The sequence below is a fragment of the Phacochoerus africanus genome, chromosome 1 (assembly GCF_016906955.1).
Source record: "Phacochoerus africanus isolate WHEZ1 chromosome 1, ROS_Pafr_v1, whole genome shotgun sequence".
NCBI classification, from domain to species: domain Eukaryota; kingdom Metazoa; phylum Chordata; class Mammalia; order Artiodactyla; family Suidae; genus Phacochoerus; species Phacochoerus africanus.
Genome location: NC_062544.1, coordinates 197329846 through 197351830, shown reverse-complemented (window position 1 = coordinate 197351830; position 21985 = coordinate 197329846). Strand labels below are relative to the sequence as shown.

Genomic DNA, 21985 nt, shown 5'->3' with positions numbered 1-21985 from the left:
GATTAGCTGGCCTGCCCTGCTTTTGACTTCCATAGGCTGGCCACCACCCATCCTCTTAAGTTTCCTTATTCTTTTCTGAGATTTTCTTTGGAAAATGTAAGATTTACATCAAAGCCCTTAAACTTGATCCTCTATGAAACCGAGTGAAAAAAAAATCAGTGCCCATTCACAGCTAAAAAGCCAGACTTCTGAAGCAAGTGGAGACTGGCTGAGTCTGAGTGTCTTCAAAGGCTTGCTCTAAATAAATATATTACTTTGCTGTTAATATTTATCAAAGTGTATTTAATTCTGATGGCTGCCATTGAGATCTGCATTTCACGTAGGTGGAAGCCAGCAAGCAGGGAACGATAGCCTCAGTTCCGGAGTAGCAGGCTGTCACACCACATCACTTATGTCAGTCTATTCCCATAAAAGAGACGCGGTTCCATCAGTCAGCTATGTCACTAGAATAGGAAGCATATAAAAATGATTCAAATGGGTAATTTAAAAACAAATCACAATTTGGAAATGGTTAACAAATGTTCTTCACATGCCCTGGAATGTGCAGAGAAGAGGGAAAATGATTGGTTTCTACACAAGCTTAAACACATCTGGGAAATGGGAATATTACTCAGCAAAATGAAATAACAATTGAATTAATGGATAAGTTGAGAAATTTGGAGGAACAAAAAGTTCATTGCAAGTTCACAAACTTATCTTGGGTACTGGTAACCTCTAATCACTAGGAATAATCCCCCTCCCCCCAATAGGAAGACCTGCATCAGAAGAATTATCAACATAGGGTGGTAAGTTCACTGTGGAGCCATTCATGAGTAGAGAAGAGTAATTTTCCCAGCCTGAGGGAGAAAGACAGAGCAAGGATTGAGGTCAGGGAAGGCTTCCTCGAGGAGAAATGGCTTAAACAGAATCTTTATGGTTGAATCAGAGTTAACCAAATGAGACAGGACATCAAGGACATTTCAGACAGAAGGAATCACATAAACAAAGGACGGAGATTTGCAACCACAGCATGACTGTTAGGAACTACAGATTTTACTATTACCAGGATGAGTGTGGGATGGGAAATGGGGCAAATGAGTTTGGAAAGGTAATAGGGTATGAAGAGTTTTGTAAGTCATTTAAGGAGCTTGGCCTTTATCCTGTACTTAATGGGAAGCTGGCAGAGGATGATGTGATCAGAACTGAGTTTCAGAATGATCTCTCTGGCTGCAGGTGGAGATTAGGTTAAATATGGAACCAGACTTACTCAGGAAGAACAATTAGGGGATTGTTCCTGCAGTGTTGGCAAAGGATGATGAGGGATGGATCTAGGATCGAGGTAGGATAGATGGAAAGAATGATGTATAGAGAAATATCTAGAAGATAAAACCAGGATTTGATGATTGATAGAACATAGGAGATGATGAGGAAATGAGAAAAAGGATGTGGTTTAGATTTATGCCCATGAACTTGGCTTGGATGACTGAGGAAATGGTAGAGAGTGTCAAAGCAGAGGTCCTCATGTCCCTACTCTTCAAGGTTCCAAAGGGGGGATTTTCATGCCCTGGTAAAGAATGGAGAGGCAGCATTCGTAGCCTCCCTCCCCTAGAAACATAGTCTTGAGCTCAGGTGAGGAGTGACTAAACTGGTGAGATAGGCCAGAGCCTGACAGTTAGGGACCCTGTTTACCTTTTAGGTGAGTTTAGAAGTCACTGTCATGTTGTGGCACAATTTTTCCCCCATCCTTTTGGACTTGCTTTTGTTCAGGCCTGGTGTGCCTTGGCTTTCCTGTCTCCAAGTAGTGAGCTAGTTGGGGAAAGGAGTGTCCACAGCCTGAGACAAAGTGGGTTAGTGGGGCGCCCCTTCCAGGCTGTGTTGTCTTCAAAGCCAGGGGGGAGTGTGATGCTGTATTTTGGATCTCAGACCTAACATCATCCTTCATACTAGGAAGCCTTATACTTTGGGAGTTAAAGTGCCACTACTAACAGAGTGATAGTTCATCTCCCTTTGGCTCTTTGTTCTTTGTGAATCTAATTAAAATGGGGTGGGAGGGGAAATAAGGGAATGAAGGCTAGCGTAGTTCACTGAAGTAGAACTCTCAGGAGGGTAATGACTACAAATTCAGTTTTGAATATGGGGGATACTTAACAGTAGATATAGAGCAGGAATTTGGATTTGTAATTTCGAAGCAGATCTAGTTTTGTCTTGTCCTGCAAGGCAGTATGCTTAAGCTCTTTTAGAGAAGTCATGACTTCATGGTTCATGGTGAACCATGGATCAATATGGTGGATACAAATCAACATTTATACATGTTGACAATAACAAATAGTACATATGTACCCATGTAGGGAGAATTCTGCCCAAATCCTTTTGGAGAATCTGAGTTATTAAAAAAACTACAAAGCAAATCCAAGAACAATGTTTTGCATAAAATTTTAATTGTCCAAAAATGGTTTATTTTTACTCCAAGTAATAGTCAACACAGTGCAGTTTTATTTCAACCTCTATATTTGGATGGTTTATTAAGTTTTTGATATTAGTCCTGTGGTTCAGAAGTAAATTATTTATGAGGCTCTGCATATACAAACATGGATGTAAAGAGTGAAATGTGCAAGAAAATAATTTTCTTCTTGGGCTTCACCCATTAAAATTCAGATTCCCTTGATACTTAGGCTACAAGAAGAAAACTATTCAGGTTAAGGCAGGGTAAATGTCATTTATTAATTAATTTATTTACTCATTTGTCAGCCTTTTTAAGTCTTCATAAGATGAAACAAATGGTGCCAAGTTCTGGGGAATACAAAGTGAATAAGACATGTCCTGAGGGAGCTGGGTGAGATACCAGTCATTACAATGCATTGTAATGAGACTCTTGGAGGAGTACAAAAAGTAAGCAAGTCAGTATGCTGGGGGCCAGTTTGCTAAAGGACCAGTTGCTGAAAGGCTGATGGCACCAAGATTAGCCAATTTGCCAATTTATTGAGAATCATTTTGCTAAATGAATAATTTGCCCACTTAATTACAGATTTAACAAAGACTTATTTTAAGGAGGTTTATCTTAAGTATAGTAAATTAATATGACTATATTTCTTATGAATATTTTAAGATGATATTTTAAAAATACATTCAATTATAAAGTATATTCTTATGAATGTATCATTTTTAGCAGTATTTTAAGATCTGTTTGATTTTTTTTTTTTAAAGCTAAGTAGGTTTCCTAGGGAGGCTTAGTCTCTAAATATATTGTTATGAATATATTCATAGATCTTTCTTGAATATATATATGAATACATTCTTCTAATAGATATAACAAAAAGTTAGCATTTCATAAGGGAGCCTTTTAAGTTTATACTGATTTTTTTCAAGTCCTCTTTAAAGGCATTTACTGTTTTGCTAATATTTTAGCATCACAGATTCTTGTGGCAAATTTCATACTATGACTACTTTGATAGATTTGGCAGTTTTATCAGTTAACCAGAATTTGTTTCAACCATTTATGATTATGGTAATTGATTTTGGATGGGGATTTTTACAGCTTTTTGCAATTTCTGTGAGGTTTTATTTGAACAGTTTTATTTTGTCTTTATAACAAGATGTTTAATATGTCTCTGCTTTTGTCCTATTACTGGAACAGGAGGGATCTAGATAAAAATCGTGGGACCCTTTGCTGGGAGAAAGTTGAAGAATAGAATCAGCACAATGCAGTCTGACTAGCTGATCCTAGAGGGCAGAACCTAGGGGCATAGAAGAGAGGAAACCAAGGAACTGAGAGAGAGCAGTAGGACATGGCTGGGTTGGAGGAAGGCCAGAGAATAGGGGAGACTAGAGGCAGAGGGTGTCTGGCACATAGGGATGGAAAGACAGGGGCAGAGAGACAGAAGGATAATGGCTTCAGAGACTGAGAGACAGAGAAAGAGAGTCTGAATACCCCAAATCTAGGTCTACTATAGCATTTTTGGTACCTACTAACCCATAGAACTATGAGGGCTACAATGATTATATAGTTTTTAGTACATAACTCAATTTGATAAATAACCAAAAAGGTTAACTGACAAATGGGTTAGTGTTTGGCAAGTTGGCTATCACTGCATTGAGCGTTCCTTGAACTGGGCATTCAGTGGATTGGTGATTTGACTCAGGACTGTGATTTATGAGCATGGCTGTGATTTTTTTTTTTTTTTTATGGCATGTGGAAATTCTCAGGCTAAGGATCTAATCAGAGCTGCAGCTGCTGGCCTACACCACACCCATAGAAATGCCAGATCCAAGCCTCATCTGTGACCTACACTATAGCTCAAGGCAGTGCTGGGTCCTTAACCCACTGAGTGGGGCTGGGGATTGAACCCATGTCCTCATGGATATTAGTTGGGTTCGTTACCACTGAGCCACAATGGGGACTCCACATGACTGTGATTTTAATTTATGTTTCATTAAACCAAGTAGGCCATAGCTTGGTTTAAGAGGTGATAGTTAAGGGGTCCAGTAATAGACTGTATTGAATCTCCAATGAGCAAACAATTGGTAAGAGGAAGGGTATCCAGACAGAAAGGGAGAGACTAGGGTAGCTGAGTGTGGTTGGAGTTCAGGGTCCAGTGGGTGAGGGACAGCAGGTAGTGAGCTGGTTAGGTAGGCAGGGATCAGAGATAAAAGGTCTTGTATGTCTTCTGAAGTTAGAGAAGCCACTAAAAGAATTTAAGCCATAAAGTGATTTAATTAGGTTTGTACTTTAGAAAGATTACTCATGTTAGTGTTGGTGGTTGTATGGAATGGTTTGTACGTGGAGGCTAAGAGACTGACTCTGAAACTTTCCCAACATTTCACGTGTTAGATAAAAAGAGGTTGAAAAAAAAGCAGTGTAGAGGAGAAGAAATGTAGATCTGGGCCTCATTTGTGACCCAAAATAACCATGAACACTGTGGGTTTTAATGAGACTCTCTAGGTAGTCAGAGAAACAAAAGTCAGTTAAGGGTACTAGAACTCAGAGAGGCCAAGAAGATAGGTCTGCAAAGGGTCCTGAAGCTGTCAGAGAGATGAGGGGCACTGGCAGGAGTAGGAAAGAGAAAGGGGAAAGGTATGAATAAAGAATTATGTATATCTTCCGTAACTTGGGGGTGGCCCTTCAGAAACCCAGCCGTAATAACCATAATACTTAAAATACTGGATATTTATATTTATCTCTCTCTGGCCCAGTGAATATTGAGTTGTTCAAGAGTTAGAGCCTGACTTCAGTCACCTTTGCAGTCTCAGTCTCTTGCGTTTATTAGGCTCAGAAAGAATGTTCCTTTTATGTGAGCTAGAAATGGCTTCAATATGCTTAGGTTGTGAGGCAGCATAGGGAGGCTCGATGGCCAAGTGCAACCAAATAAATCAGTGAACCATGGCTAGAGCAGACTCCTGGCTTCACTCTTCCTATCAGTGCCCATTGCACTCTGACACGAACATTTTAGTATTCCTTCTGGGAAAACTTCAAGCCTTTCCAGCGGTGAGGACTGAAGGAAAAGTGCCTTCGGTTAGATTCTACGAGATGAATCTATGGGGCAATGGATTGTTGAATGCCAACTTGGCTAAATAGGCAGAGTTGTTCCCTATTTATTTCCCAGGAACACTCACCCCGTTATCTGAGAGATGTGCAGAGCTGGGAGTGGCACTGATTAAAGCAGCCATTGTTCTCCTTTCTGCCCACCAAACTCTCCTATATTTTTGAGATATGCTTCTCTGTATGTATGTCCTCATTTTCTGTTAGTTCCAGATTTCATGGTTTTCCTTTGAGCTAGGAGGTATATATTTATATGGTCTGACTTAATTAGTTTAATTCTGTTTTCGCTCTTTTAAAGCATGCATTCCTTTGGGAGAAATGTACTTTTGGGAACAAATGATAGTCATGCTTAATATATTTATTAACATGAGTTTTATCTATGAACCTAATATTATTATTGTCAACTTATTAATTCATAGGAAGTCTTATAATATCATTTTATGGATAAGAGAATGAGGATGAGAGTAAAATCATGGAAACGAAAGTAGGAGTTAATTCTTTTTAGTCCTTCATTTAACTTATCAGATCAATTTCCCAATTATATTTAATTTCTAATCCTTATTTCTTTTTACCTAATCTGTTAACATATTAAATTTGGTAAACAGTATTTAGAGAAAAATATAGAGGGAATAAAGAAAAATTACAGGAATCATTCAGATAAGTTAGGGTATCCTTATAAGTTAAAACGCCTTGAGAAATACTCCCTATATATTGACTACCTTATTTGGCTCTACTGCAACAAGGGTAGAAATAATTAACAAAAAAATAGCTAGAATAACTCTAAATATGGTAGTAAAAATGTAGTTCCAAATAACTCATGGGTGATAGACTAAGACATCATAGAACTCCTACATTTAGGACTGAGTGATAAGAAAAACACTATAGAGCAACCAATGGGATATGGCTAAAATAATACATAGCACTGTAATCTTCAATATTTATTTTAGATTAGATAAAAGCCTGAAAATTAATGTGCTAGGCATCCAACATAGGGAGTTATAAAAAGGTTAATAATGTTAAAGCATAAGGAAGGAAATAAGCATGAGTAGAAATAAATGAAAGATGAATCAGTGAAATCAAAGGTTAACTTTCTGAAGACTAATGAAATGGATAAGCCTCTGATGAGACTGATTAAGAAAATCTAGAGAAGACTCAAATATCATGAATTTAAAAATCATAAGTTTAGATACAGACTAGATTAGAAAGATAATAGAGGATGTTAAAAACAACTTTATAGCAAGACATTTAAAAACTTTGTATAATTTACCTAAACATATAGCAGATTCTTACAAACGCATGGATTATTGACACTGCTTTGAAATAACTAGAAAACCTTAATAGTTCTAAACCACTAAAAAAAGGAATCATAAGTTTAAAATATCCTCACAATGGAAGTACCAGGCTCTAATTATTTATAGGAGAGTTCTGCCTATATTATACAAATCATTTAGAGAATCATATTCAGAGAAAGACTTGGTGACATAAAGATGTAAATTTACTGCAAATGAATAGCTTTCATAAAATTCCAATAAAAACCACAATAGTTTTTTGGGGAAGTGGGGTAGGCATGACTGGACAAACCAATTCTAAAATTTACATGGGGAGTTCCCGTTGTGGCGCAGTAGAAACGAATCCGACTAGGAACCATGATGTTGCAGGTTCGATCCCTGGTCTTGCTCAGTGGGTTAAGGATCCAGTGTTGCTGTGAGCTGTGGTGTAGGTTGCACATGCAGCTCACATCTCACGTTGCTGTGGCTGTGGCATAGGCCGGCGGCTACAGCTCCGATTCAGCCCCTAACCTGGACTCCATATACTGCTGGTGTGGCCCTAAAAAAGACAAAAAAATAAAAATAAAATTTATATGGGAGTGCAAACATCTAAGGATAGCACATACACTCCTGACTACAAAAGAATAAAGTGTTCAACTTTTGTACCAGATATCAAATGCATTAGGATGACAAAGGTTTAAGCTCAAATGTGATGTTTGAGACAAAATGACCAGAATAGAGATCCAGAAACATATCCATACATACATGGAAACTTACAATATGGTACATGTGTACTTTCAGACATTGGGAAGGGATAAGCTGTCTAACTAAAGGTGCTAGGCAACTGGTTATCCATACAGAAAAAAAAATGGGTGCCTAGTTCACACCATACACAAAAGTCAACCTCAGATGATTAAGGACTTAATTGTGAAAGGCAAACCTACAAAATATTAAGAAAACTGTGCCTGAGTAAACCCTTAACTTGGGGTTGGAAGGGATTTTAAAGTATTCAAAAAACTGCTGATGACACATTAAAATTAAAAACATGATTATGAAAAGACATTATAAAGGAAATGAAAACACAAGTAAATTGGGAGAAGCTATTTGCACACAATAAACAGACCAAGGGCTAATAGAGATTTTATAAAAGTTTTTAATAGCTTATACAGCATTTAAAATTGTTGCTGCGGGAGGGTTGGTCTGAGTATTTGGTCTACTATACTGTCAGAAAAGGAAGTCTCTGTTATTTTTTTTCTCTCCTCCTTCTCTTTCCCTTCTCCTGGGACTTATCATTCATGTACTCTCCCATCCTTCCTCACAATTTCCACCTCTTTATACTTTCCCTCTGGTTTGAACATATTTCTTTTACTTAATCTTCTAGTTCTCTCTTTTTTTTCAACCCAGTAGTTACCATTCTGTCTTGTATTAAAATTAGGAGTTCCTGTCGTGAGTCATCGGAAATGAATCTGACTAGAATCCCTGAGGATGTGGATTCGATCCCTGGCCTCGCTCAGCAGGTTAAGGATCCCTCATTGCCATGAGCTGTGGTGTAGGTCACAGACACGGCTGGGATAGGTCGTTTCTATGGCTGTAGCATAGGCTGGCGGCTATAGCTCTGATTCCACCCCTAGTATGGGAACCTCCATTTACCATGGGTGTGGCCCTAAAAAGCAAAAAAAAAAAAAAAATAAGTAGAAACAACTAGGGATTTTTATAAAGAATTCATATGTCAATAAAAAAAGACAAAAATCCAATAGAAAAATGGGCCACACATTTTCTACTGGAACAGGCACTTCAGGGGAAAGGACTAGGGAAGTAAACTTGATCTCATTACTAATCTAAAAAATGCGAATTGAAAGCACAGTGCCCTCGGGATGGATGAAAACTAAAACCCCCAAACCTCTAGAGCAATAGAATCACATCTAAAGCTGCTTTGGAAAGCAATGGCATTGCCTGGTGAGATAAAAGCCATGCATACCTTTGAACCAATCATTCCCAAGCTAGGTATATATGCCAAGAAATTCTTGTACACATGTATAAGGAGACATCAACAAGAAGTATTCTAGCAGCACTGTCAGTACAAAAAGAACTGGAAATAATGCCAATGTCCATTAGCAGTAGACTAAGATGAGTAAATGGTGGTATATTCATTTAATGGCATACTACACAGCAGCACAGCAGAGAAAATGAGCTACACCTCCTCACATCAGCACTGATAAATCATGAGACTATGTTTGGTGAAAAAAGGGAGTTGCAGAATAATTCATATGCTATGATTCCACTATACAAAGTCTCCAAACATTCAGAAATAAACAGTGTGGTGTTTAAGCATTCAGATGTGACAAACTCATGAAGAGCAAGGGAATGGTAAACAGGAAGGTAGTTATCTCTGGATGGGGGCTGGGATAGGGAGAGGGTGCTATTAGATAAGCATCCTCATGGGCTTCAAAAATTCTGCTTGCTTTATTTTTTAAGCTTAATGAAGGGAACTCAGATGTTTATTATTTCATGATTCTCTGTACATTAGCATTTGATAAATGTTTCTTTGTATTAATTCAATAATAAAAACAATCCAAGGAATATTTGATAAACACTCAGTTGTAATGTCCTTGTCCAATAACCTCTCTCTTTAATTTTTAAACTAGTTATTGTTGCTGTTGTTTTATTTTGACTCCTGCAATTTTGAAATTAGCCTTGGTTCACCTAAGAAAGAAGTCTGTTCAGAGAAGAAAAGCTGTTCCTTCTCTGGGCCTGTGGAATGGAGGATAAGGATAGAAACTAGAATTTTGCATAGAACAGATGATCAGAAAAAGGACTGGTTTTGAACTGAAATAATGAACAAAATGTAAAATGGACTTCAACTTCCCTCCAGCCATAAAAATGAGGTTTCAAAATGTTCGGTGAACTTTTCCTTCCACTTAGTTGCGCTGCCTGTAGCTTGTTTCCTGATGTTCCATCTCTTGAGGAATCCCAGGAAAGCCAGTACCCTGACAAAGTTGGCTCTGGTGTCAGAATAGGCATTGTGGAGTGGAGCCAAGTGTTTTTGGCTGCCTGGCTTTTGGGATGGTTGGGAAACACAGCTGGAGAAGCTGGACACACAGGGGCCAGGTTTGCAGAATAAGAAGCTAAGGGTGAAACAATTACCAGCAGTTTGGGTAATTATTCCAGGAAACCTAGTTAATTTATTTCCAAATAATTAACTTGAGGATCTTAATTATCTAGATTTAATATCAGCCATGATTACCATCCTTATCAACATGATTACTGCCGTCAAGAGCATCTTAAGGAGAACAATCGATGCTGTTTAAAGTTAGTTTTAAAATCTGAGTCTTGTCCTCTAAGAGTCTGAATTAGGCAGTGAAGATGGAGATGTGGTCAAGAAAGAGACACTAATGAACCAACATCAGACCAAGGATATTGGCTTAGTGGCAGATCCTATTGCTGTTTTTGTTGGCTGTCTTTCCCTTTGTCTTTGACTTTGTAGGCCAAAGTCATGCAAATTGATTTCATAAGACTTGGCATCCCCATCCCATAAATAAGCTTGCTGAAAATGATTTACTTAAAAAAAATGATTTACTTGTAGTCAGTATTTTAATTATTTAAAATCAAGCATGACATCATACTTTTGAAGATAAAAGCATGAAAGTAGTAATTTAAGAGTTTTACAAAATCTTACTGGTACAGAATATGAAGCTAATTATTCATTCCTTTTAACCCCACAAATATTGCCAGTGTATCATAGTCTATATTTAATACCCCTTTTGATATACAGCTTTCAACTCTATTTTAACAGTTTTCCCCTTGTGCACTTGGCTGTTCACTGTTGCTCCAAATGTCTCATGTTTTAAAAGGGTCTGTGCAAGGGAGAGAATACAAAATTGGGTTTAAATCTTGATTCAGTTACTGGCTAGTTGTTGGACCCTTGAAAGTTATTAAAACTCTCTAGGCCTCAGCTACCTACCCATTTGTAAAATGGGCATAATAATCCCTATCTTATAAATTAGAAGAGAATTGTTTATGAAAGCATGAAATACACAGTAATTGACTCTAGAATGTTATTACTTTTGTTTTTTATATATATATATTTTAAAGTGTTCTCATTCTTTATTCATGAAGTTACCAGGTTCAGTGATTAAAATACGTTTAAGTAATTAAAATTGATTTTTTTTAATGCACCTGAAGAGGTTTTTTTTTGTTATAAAGATAGTGTTTATTTACTCCAATCAACTTGGTTATCTCTCATTCAAGTATGACACCCACATCAGTGTCTTTAACACATGCCCCCAGAGTTGTGAATATTCACTGTAAATTTGCTTTTATTGATCTATTTCAAATTTTACATTTGAATTTTATTTTTTCATTTTTTTAAGTTTTATTGAAGTGTATGTAGTTAGTTGATTTATGATGTTGTGATAATTCCTGCTGTACAACCAAGTGGTTCAGTTAAATTACTCAATGAGAATAAATAGAAGGTGAAACAAATACATCATGCTTCATCTGCAGTGAAAACATTTCTGTAGGGCAGCAAAAGCTCTGCTGTTCTGCACCCTTACTGGTAATGACTTTTTTTTTTTTTTTAAGAAATGAGGAAATTTACAAAATGTGGAATTTTAAAATTTCAGTCTTATATTAAAGATCTTGCTGAAAGATGATTCGGCTTAGTTGCTTGAATGCACATGAAAAATAACTTTGATTAAGCATTGAAAAAAAGCATGTGAAAACCTAGAGATGAAAAAAGATAGTGTAAATCTTCACTTGATCTGTTTGGGTCATGATGAGCACCAAGACTTTGATCAAATACTAGTTGTCCTCTGAGCTGAAATTTTATTTAAACTTCATATTATTTTTCCATGATTAAGATAATATTCATTATAAAGCATTTGGAAAATGGAGGAATAAAAAAACATGCTTTTCTTTACAGGCTTTTTCCTATATACAAATATATTTTTATGGCTGAAATTATAGTTTGTATGCAGTTTTTCAACTTGTCAGTTAATATTATGCCAAAATATTTTCAAATTGTAATATATCACCTTCCATAATGTAACAGATTTTCTATAGTAAATATTAAAATTGCTCCCAGATTTTTGCTGTAATATATAATTATCATGAAGAATAATTTTGCTTTCAGAATTTTTCAAAGGACTTATCTGTACAGAAATACAGATTTTTAAAAGGAAGAATAGAAGTATCAGCTCTCAAAACTTATATTGAAGTAAACCTCTCTCAGGTTCTTCTTCTTAATGCCCAACACCATTTATCAATCCTGATTTCCATCAGATTCTTCAGGCAGGTGAGCCTTGGTTAAGTTTCAGTATGTTGATGTTGATGTGTTTAAAATTTAGCTTTACCAGGAGTTCCTGTTGTGGTGCCTCGGAAATGAATCTAACATCCATGAGGATGCAGGTTTGATCCCTGGCCTTGTTCAGTGGGTCAAGGATCTGGCTTTGCTGTGAGCTATGGTCTAGGTTGCAGATGTGGCTTGTATCCCATATTTCTGTGCCTCTGTTTCGACTCCTAGCCTGGGAACTTTCATATGCCACAGGTGCAGCCCTAAAAAAGCAACAAAAATAAAATAAAATAAAATAAAATAAATAAACTCACCAAACCCATTAATAGTATCATATCAATAAGATAGAGATGCAGAAGACAAAAAAGAAAGAAACCAATATTTTTAAATGGCCAGAAAATTTTATGAAAGCGTTTACTCCCAAGCTGGAGGGCTGGGTTGAGCTGCATAATTGTCATTTTGTCTTTCACTAACATTGCATTTTCCCTTTACTCTTTTTTTTTATTCTCTAATTTCTCTTCAACCCCAGACTATTCTTCCAAGATGTGAGAGGGTTCCATGGGCTTGTCTAACCTGTTTTCATTCTCTTGTAGTTTTTGCTTCCTTGTCATATGTCCAGTGCCTTGAAATATAATTTTAATCATTTCAGTTCAGTATTTATTGAGCATTTACTATGTGCCAGATACAGTGGTAGGTGGTAAAAATTCAAAGGAGAGTAAAACACAAATTCTGTGCTGGTCAAGAGGATGGTGGGAAGTTCTGACTGAATGGATATCTAAAGGCAGAGATGGAATTAGCTAAGTGAACAGTGCAAATGTATGTGCATGGGCAAAGGGCATTTCTGTCAGAAAATAGCCTTTGCAAAGTTAGATGGTTGGAGTGAGCATGGAGAGTGCAAGGAGGAGGAAGACCAGTGTCTGAAAACCTATTCCCTCAATGTAGAGCCCACCCAGTTAATACTTGCAAAATATAAAACTCAGTTGCCTAACGCTTTCCTGTTGGCATCTCTCTGGGTAGTCAGGTTAAATGATTCTGAAAAGCCCCTGGAGTCCCAGTGATTTACCTTTTCTCATCATGTCTGTAAGTTGAAGAGGTCCGGCCACTAGTCCATATAAACATCTTAGAGGATGTTGGTCCAGGGGCTCCTTTCCTTATGGTGGAAGTCCTGGAGGAATGGCGAAAAGACCTAGAAAAGTACATACTGAAGTTAAATCCATTACTTAAAGTTTGGGGAACTCTGTATCAACAGCAACTGATGCCTCTCAGTGGATTGACCATCTTAAATAAGACCAGGTTTCTGTTGCTGTAGGGCAGTGTTCTCAAGCCTGGCTGCACAGTAAAATCAATTGGGAATTTTTTAGAAAACACAGTAGCCTGGGTCCCTCCCTCAGAAATGCACATTCTTTTTTTTTTTTTTTTAAGCCTCTGAGCTGTTTCCAATGCATTGCTAATCACCACCTTAGGGAAACAGTTTTCTAATTGATGTTACTATCGTATTCCCTTCAAAAGGTTTCTCTACAAATATAATTTTGGTACAGTTTTGTATTCTATATTTTCCCAACATTTTGGTTTGGGTTTGGATACTAAAATGCTATTTCTCTGTCCCTCTTCAAACTGTTTTTCTTGATGTTGACAGATTTGACATGCTGGTGATGAAAGATCACTGTTTCAATTTGTTCTACTGTTGCCAAAGCTGTGGGTTCATCCCTTGGCTGTTGAGTCTCTGAGAAAATTACAGCAGCAGTGGTGGCAGGTATTTTCTGGCTCCTAGTGGCTAGATTTAAAGTATCCAGAGTTAAGATGTTAGAAGCCTGTTGTGTTCTTTTGGTTATGAGTTGACTTGGGGATTAGTTCTTTCATCTTGAAGTTAGAAATATGAAATAGCATGGAAATCTTAATCACATATGAAAATTAAAATGACATTTAACAAATAGAACAAAGGAAAGAAGCTGATTTTTTCATGGATATGCAGTCACTCATGGATTTCCTTTTGGTTGAGAACAATATTAATGGCGAGCCTGAGATTGGAAATAATAGTAACTGCTATATATTAGATATTACAGGCCAGGCAATTTGAATATATTATCTATGTATAGACCATGAAACTTATATGCCTATATCTATGTTATGCTTATATTATGAAAACCCTGCAAAGTAGATGATGCAGTTATTTCCAGATTACAAATGATGTTTCTAGGAGATTGAGCCCTTTGCTCAGAGCCATATCTGCTGTTTCCAATTCTCATGCTTTCTGGAGAAAGACACGTTATGGTCTAACCCAGTGATTCCCAGTGCGTATAGGAATTACTTGGGAATCTTGTGACCAGGGAGATTCTGATTTAGTGAGTCTGGGGAAGGGGCCCAAAATTCTGCATTTCTAACAAACTCTCAGTGATGCTGATGTTGCAGGAAACACTAAGCAGTTAGGTAGGGCTCAGAGCGTGTGCTCAGTGGTTGGTTATCACCCTCTCCCCCTCCACCCTTTTTTTTAACTGACTAGCAGTGTGGCTTTGAAAAAGTCACTTGTATTTCCTAGGGTTTAGGTTTTTTTTTTTTTAAAGATTTTATTTTTTTCCGTTATAGTTGATTTTCCATTATAGTTGATTTCCAGTGTTCTGTCAGTTTCTGCTGTACAGCAAAGTGACCCAGTCATTCATATGTGTGTGTGTGTGTGTGTGTGTGTGTATGCACACATACACACACACGCACACATTCTTTTTCTCACATTATCTTCCATCATATTCCATTTGTTGCAGTGTAGTTTTTTTAATTTGTAACATGGAAAGTTTGAAATTGATGACCTCTGAGATTTCTCTTAGCTCCAAAATTTTGTGACTCAGTAAATTGAATAATGAGTGGAAGCATATTTTAAAGTCATTGTATACTGACTTTCTGGAAATAGGTCTGGGAAGAGATCTCCTTCTGTAACCCCTGGGTCAGCATCAGATATAGAAAGAACAGAGACAGTGGAAGGTGATTCCAGTATAGATGCAAAAAGTCATATTCCCATCCTTGGCCTCCCAGGATGAATGGCAGGAATAAAAGAATACACTTGAATGGATACCCTAGACAGTTTCAAAAAGATTTAGAAGTTGAATCTACTAGCTCTTTAAATGACTTGGATCTGGGATATTTAAAGTTATTTAGGTTCCCTTTTGAACATCTTTAAAAAACACATAATATAGAATAGGGATTAAATTTGTTATTAAAACAAGTCAGCCTTCAGGAAATAATAATTTTAATGTAAGCTGAGTGAACTACTTCATCAAAATGAGAATTGGCTTAAACTTTCAGGAAGCTATTTCAGCATTTATTCTGGTGGGATCTTCTTAATGCTTTAGTCACTCCAAGGGTTGAGTTGGAGCAGACAAAGAAAAGTGGCACACTTTGCGTTTAGGTGAAGCAACACATTGCTGAGCTCCTGTCCTGTTACTGGTTATTAGCTAGCATTTAACAGACACATCATCCATATTAAAAATGCTTTGAAATCATTCAGAGTGAAAGGGGCTGTGGTGATTTTAATACACTTAGGATACTTTTCAGACTGTGTGTCATTAGTTCAGTTTTGTACCCTTGTTCTGTTGTTTGAAGATGATACAGAAAGGGAGAGATGAAAGATAGACTTATTCTAATTAACTATCTGAAGATTGTTGAAAAGGACTTAATGACTCCTTATTGACCGCTTATTCTAAAAAGTGGATTCGGAGTTTCTCCACCCCATTTTTCTTTCGCAAAGACAAACTGTTATTTAAAACATGCTAAGTTTGTTGTAAATTAAAATGAAAGGGAGTGTCTGCTTTAAGGACAATAGTATAATGGTTCCATGGAGGTTGAAAAAGTTTCAGGCTTCAAAGAAACACCCAGATGTTAATGGGAGCTGGTTTGGTGGTTCTTTCAGCTCAGATGCAGCCCTCATGAACTCCTTAAGTAATTACCTCAACTTTACTCACTTTATAAGACAAAGGATATCTCATTTGAATTGTTATTAGAAAGTGATATAGAGACAAAAAAGCACTTTATAAAATGTAATTTGGAATTCTAGCATGAAAAAGAGATCTGTGTTAGTGGATGCACAGGACTTAGGCAGGGGGAGGAAACCTGGATCTAATCCCATCATAAATGACCTAGAAACTGGGGTGAACCTGGTGGAGCCATGACTATATGATTGCAGATGAGTATGGTCTGAAAACTATATACCCTAAAAGACGTAATCTAGACCTCGAAAGAAAGCCAGAGTCAGGGAGAATGTAGCAGTTTGTTTGTCTTAGGAATTGATAAAGGGCCCCTCTCCATTTCTCAAGCACACACACCTCAGAGGGTTTCTACCTCTCTGACTCAGTTTACACTTTCCCTCTGCCTCCATTCCTTGCCTAGTGAATGAGTTCCTCTGTTTCTGAGGCCATCTCAGATGACAAAAGTTTTCTGTGAAGACTTTTCTGACCCACACAAATAGCTTCCTCAACTCTGCTCCCATTCTTGATACTCACTTCTGTTACAGCAAGGCAGTTGATTCTGGTTGTATGAAAATCTGCCCCTGTTGGCTTCCAGGGCAGGGCTGCATCTTTATGGCATAATGCAGGCAGGATACACAGTGACACACTGGTTATGTTTGCTGCCTGCCTTGATTATCTAAGTATCTATTATTGGAAAGCAAGACTTTAATAGCACATAAAACATTGACAAGCTTAAACTGGTTTTGTTCCCTTAAAATAGGTTTTTGATTAAAATGTGGAGTTATTTTATAGACATGACATGGTGCATGTGCAGGACAGGAACCCATGTCTCCAGTATAACCCTGGACCAAGCATCTTCAGTCTGTGAAGCTCAAATATGAAGGTTGCACCAGAGCCCTTTACAAAGTGAGCTTCGATAAGGAAAATCTGACTTCCAGCAGCATCAATAGTTTATATAGACTGATTTAAGACTAGCCAATCAGTTACTGAGTTTGAAATTCCCCTAATCCTTTGCATTTCATCTTGATCCCTGGATCTGGGAGACATATATGAGAGCCTTGCCTCCTGTTTTCTGGCTGGTCAACCTCAGAATAAGGCTCTTTCATTTCCCCAAAGCTGGTGCCATTGTGTTGACTTCTATGCACTTTGGGGAGTGAGCACTTGCTAGGAAACAGGACCACAGATACTCATGTTGGCCTCCCGTGTTATGACTCACTACTGCTGGATGTAGCTGTTGTATTGTATTCTCCCAGGTCCTCCAGATGATAGGATGTCATCCTTCTTCCCACTTGCTACCTCCTCTCTTTGCTTTTCCTGATTGTCCTGCTGCCTCTTTCTCTTTTCTTGACATGGACAGAAAGTTTCTATTGCTTGCTGAATTATCGCTCAATAAGGTTTTCTCTAGAAAGGGCAGCATGATCTAATGAAGATGTGAGCAGGAAAGTCAGATGGGTCCTAATTGATTGCCTCCTGGCATCACCACCTACAAACTGTGTGACTTTGGACAAATCAGTTTAGCATCTCTGCATCTAAGTTTCCCCAGTTGTAAAAATGGGAATAATAATAATGCCTTTCTGGCTTTGCTTGGAAGATTAATGAGTGAATAGTTGCAAAAGTACCTGAAGTAAATCAAGGCACATTTGTTTAGTTCTTTTTCCTTCTGTTAATAATTTTAAAAACAAATGAATTGGATTTTATCTTTTTGTAAAAAAAACCAATTAAGGTGCTTTGTACTTGTACATAGAGACTATTGTTTTTTTATTTTTATGGGTTACTGGCAGAAGAAAAACTGTTTCCCGAGATACTGAGATAATGAGATCTGCAGTACTTCCTCATGTACCTTGATACCCATCCTGAGTGAGAGGAGCATAAATGTGGTACCCCTGACACTGACTGGACAGTAGAATCAGGTGGAATTTTAAAATATCCTGGCACCTAGATCTCAAGCCAGACCAATAAGAATCTCTGGGTTGTGGTCCCTGGCATCAGAATTTTTTAAAAAGCTTCCCAGTTAATTCTGATGTGCAGCCAAAGTTCTCGGGTTCTGGTTTCAATTCAGCTCTTTATGCAGACTCCACCTGCTTCTAGAAGCTTCAGCTGGAGAGTAACAGTTTTGTGAGTGCTTCTCTGTGCAGTGGCTTTTCACTTCCTGTCAGGCCTTGAGGTGATAGCAACAAGGACAGGTGGCATACCAGACAGGGAAAGAGCAAAGTGGATGCAGTTTTCTAGTGTCAGTGGCCTTGAGCTATGCATATGGGATACTCTTAATGAACTCTGCTTTATTAAACAGCAAGCAGGAGCCAGCGGAACTATTTAACACCTAATTACATGTCTAATCTTGTGTAAAACTGTAACACTAATGACATCACAGCAGCAACTTAAAAGGTCACTCTAAGCATGGAGATCTAAGAGTGCTTCTAATGTATGAGACTTAATCTTTTGCAGACGGCAAATTATATGTTCTCAGTAGGAACTGAGTTGTTTTGGCTCCAGGGCCTTTGGCGGGAGAAGCCAAATGTATGGTGATAATTTTAGACCTAGTGATTTAATTTAGAAAACATTGGTACTTCTTATTAAGGGCATTTTTAAAAGACTTTGAGACGTTTTCTTACAAAATGAACTACTACGCCTTGTTTTAATTAATTCATTTGGATGTCCATTTGACAACATTTATGTGTGTTCTATGTGGCAGGTGCTGTACTGGGTGCTGCAAGCTCCCAAGCCACTCATTTCTGCTTCTGAATTGACAGTCGAATCAGAATAACAAATTGACATTTGTGTTGTTTCACAGCTGCTCTTTCTTTCTCTCTCTTTCTTTCATAGGTATTCTTTCTAAGGGTGCTATGATTTCCCAGTGGGTATGTCCAATAGCTTCTTGTCTTTCCACACCTTATTCACATTTTGCTAAATTTTTTTTTTCTTTCCTATTTTGGCTTCCCATATGACATACGGAGTTCCCAGACCAGGGATCAGATCCCAGCTGCAGTTGCAACCTCCAGTGCAGCTGTGGCAATGCTGGATCCTTAATTTACTCTGCTTGGGCAGAGATCTAACTTGCGTCCCAGTGCTCCACGGCGGGAAATCCTCACCTTGCTGAATTTGGTATTTTTGGTTATTTCCTTTCTCTAAAAATGCTTTACAACCTTGACTTACAGGACAGTGCTCTGTTGGTTCATTTTCTCACTTTGTAGCTACGCATTCCTTTTCTTTGTTGGGTTCTTGTTTCTCTGTACACCCGTTAAATATTACCGTTTGGAAGACTAGCCCATTATCACTGAGGTCCCTTGATAATATGTTTCATAACAGGAATATAAGGCCTTTCTCCCCTGCTTGATGCCCAAAAGACTGAGTGAATCATTCCCTTTGCTCTTCACTTGTAGAGATAAATGTATCACTGAACACGATAGCCTCTTTGAGAAGTATCAAATAAGAATGATTCTCTGAATTTTTATTGCAAGCTGCTTTTCAGTAACAGAGTCGACCACTTTTGGACTTCTCTGGCTGGAGATGGGTATGGGAATTGCTTAGTGACTTCTGTTACACATGTGGGCCACCTGTTGTTCATGTAATTGTGATGTGTTTTTGTTTGATTTCTGCTTCAGGAAGACACAGCTCAAGTTAAATAATGTAACTGTCTTTTCACCTGCTAGTGACTTAGCTCATTGGCAGTAACCCTTAGGACTCTGTTTACCAGGAGAGAGGATACTGATAATCAGAAAAGCAAGTAAATTGTCTGAGATCACATGGCTATTAAGCAGTTATTACAGAATTTTAGCTCAACCCTAATTTCAAAATGCATGCTCTCTTAACCTGTACATTTTTTGCCAGGCAAAAATCCATGTCAAATACATAAAAGGTGCTTAATGATGGTAGCAGCATTCACTTATTTCTTCTATGAGTACTACATTCTGCCCCGCATCAAAGCTAGAGAGGGAGAGTGAGAGTTGATAGGAAAAAAATGGCAGGAGTGAGAAAAGGGCAATAAAGTCAAGCATAACAGTAGGAACATAGACAGATGGGCCCCCAGTCAGGCTTCACTCCTTACTATCTACATGGTCTTGGGCAAATTTCTAATACTGTTTCATCTCTGTTTGCTATTTTGTAAAATGAAAATGATAATAGTATATTCCTTATAGAATTTTTGTGAAGATTGAGTTAATATCTGTGGTGGTATATGCTTTATGATACTACATTGTCATAATGTCATATATATCAGTATACTATATATAAATAACATGAACATGTGGAAGTTAATATGTGTATCTATGTTAGTATATGAATATATATGACATATCATATATGTGAGTTAATATATGAAAAGTAGGTACAGTATGGGAGGAGTTAATTATATGGAAGTATTACTATCTCTTGGGAATGGGTTAAATATATATTAGACTTGGAAGATAATAGAATGAATATAAAAGTTCACAAGTTAAATATATTCAGTAGATAGTCATAAATATGATCTTTAATTTTTCCTGGAGAAAGGAGTGAAGAAAAGGGTAAGCCATGGAAGCAGCTCTAGCTCTGCCATGATTAGTCTGTAACTGGGGCCTTTGCCTCCAGGTCTCCTAGTCCTCATATATAATGTAAGGGAAACAAAAGAGATGACTCTATATGTTTCCTTTTATCAGAAAGATTATATTTTGCACTGCTTTGGAAAATGGCTTTCAAGGTCTGATCCTATGACTTACTTGACTTCTAATTTGTCTCTGGTTAGATGTAATTTCTTTCTATTTTACATTCTGTTGATTTCTTTTTTCTTTCTTCTTTTTTTTTTTTTAAATGCTTTTTTAGGGCTGCACCTGGGGCATATGGAAGTTCCCAGGCCAAGGGTTGAATGGGAGCTGCAGCTACACCACAGCCACAGCAACACCAGAACTGAGCTGTGTCTGTGACCTACAACTACATCTCACGGCAACACTGGATCCTTAACCCACTGAGTGAGGCCAGGGATCAAACCTGCATCCTCATGGATACTAGTTGAGCTCATTACCACTGAGCCATTATAGGAACTCCAATTCTGTTGATTTCTTTCTTTTTTTCTTTTTTGTTTTGTTTTGTTTGTCTTTCTGTCTTTTTAGGGCTGCATCTGTGGCATATGGAGGTTCCCAGGCTAGGGGTCTAATTGGAGCTGTAGCCACCGGCCTACACCACAGCCACAGCCATGCCAGATCTGAGCCACATCTGCGACCTACACCACACAATGCCGGATCCTTGACCCGCTGAGCAAGGCCGGGGATCGAACCTGCAACCTCATGGTTCCTAGTCGGATTCGTTTCCACTGCACCACTACGGGAACTCCTCATTCTGTTATTTTCTTAAATGCAGTATTCAGTAATGCCCCTAGGAAAGATAGCAGAGTAGAGGGAAGGGAAGGAGCTCTTAATGATCCTTGAAAAGGATTTCTAAGATCTAGACATTGCTATGGAGCTGGATATCTTGGACAGGAAGATATTTTGTTCTCAGGATTCCAGCAGGCTCTGCTACATGTTTTCTCCTCTCTTTCTGCTGTCTTCCATATAGCCCCTTTTCTAACCTGGTTGTTAAAACCATTCACTGCTCCATCCCAAAAAGATAGTTAGTGATAGAGAGCTGTGATAGTGGAAACTTTAGATTTGCTCTGAAAGAGTGGTGAGGAAGCTTTTTTTGGGGTAAGAAAATATGGTTCCTAGGCTCTACTCTGTCCAACTGTGGTGGTCATTGGGTGAACTATAACCAGATTTATTTACCACCTTCCCCAAAAGGTGTTCTGAACTGACTACTGATTATATGTATAAAATTCTACTCCTGGAGGAAACCAGCATCCTGAACTGAGTATTCTCAGTCTCAAATTAAGTAGCCCAGCCCTTTCTTTTTGCCAGTGAGACAGAGATTCTTTTGATATATCCATATCTTTCATTGCCAAGTGGAATAGTGGTAAGAAATTTTGAACTCTGGAAACAGAAAAATTGAGTTC

General features: G+C 37.9%; 1 protein-coding gene across 1 annotated transcript in view; it reads right to left on the bottom strand.

The window, feature by feature from the left end:
- KCNMB2 (potassium calcium-activated channel subfamily M regulatory beta subunit 2) overlaps positions 1–21985 on the bottom strand; it is a 252089-nt gene that overhangs the window by 15744 nt on the left and 214360 nt on the right. The window contains exon 2 of the mRNA XM_047786798.1: positions 13137–13259. Within this exon, the coding sequence (XP_047642754.1) occupies positions 13137–13192 (56 nt within the window). The 5' untranslated portion in view covers positions 13193–13259. The remainder of the gene's footprint in view (positions 1–13136; positions 13260–21985) is intronic.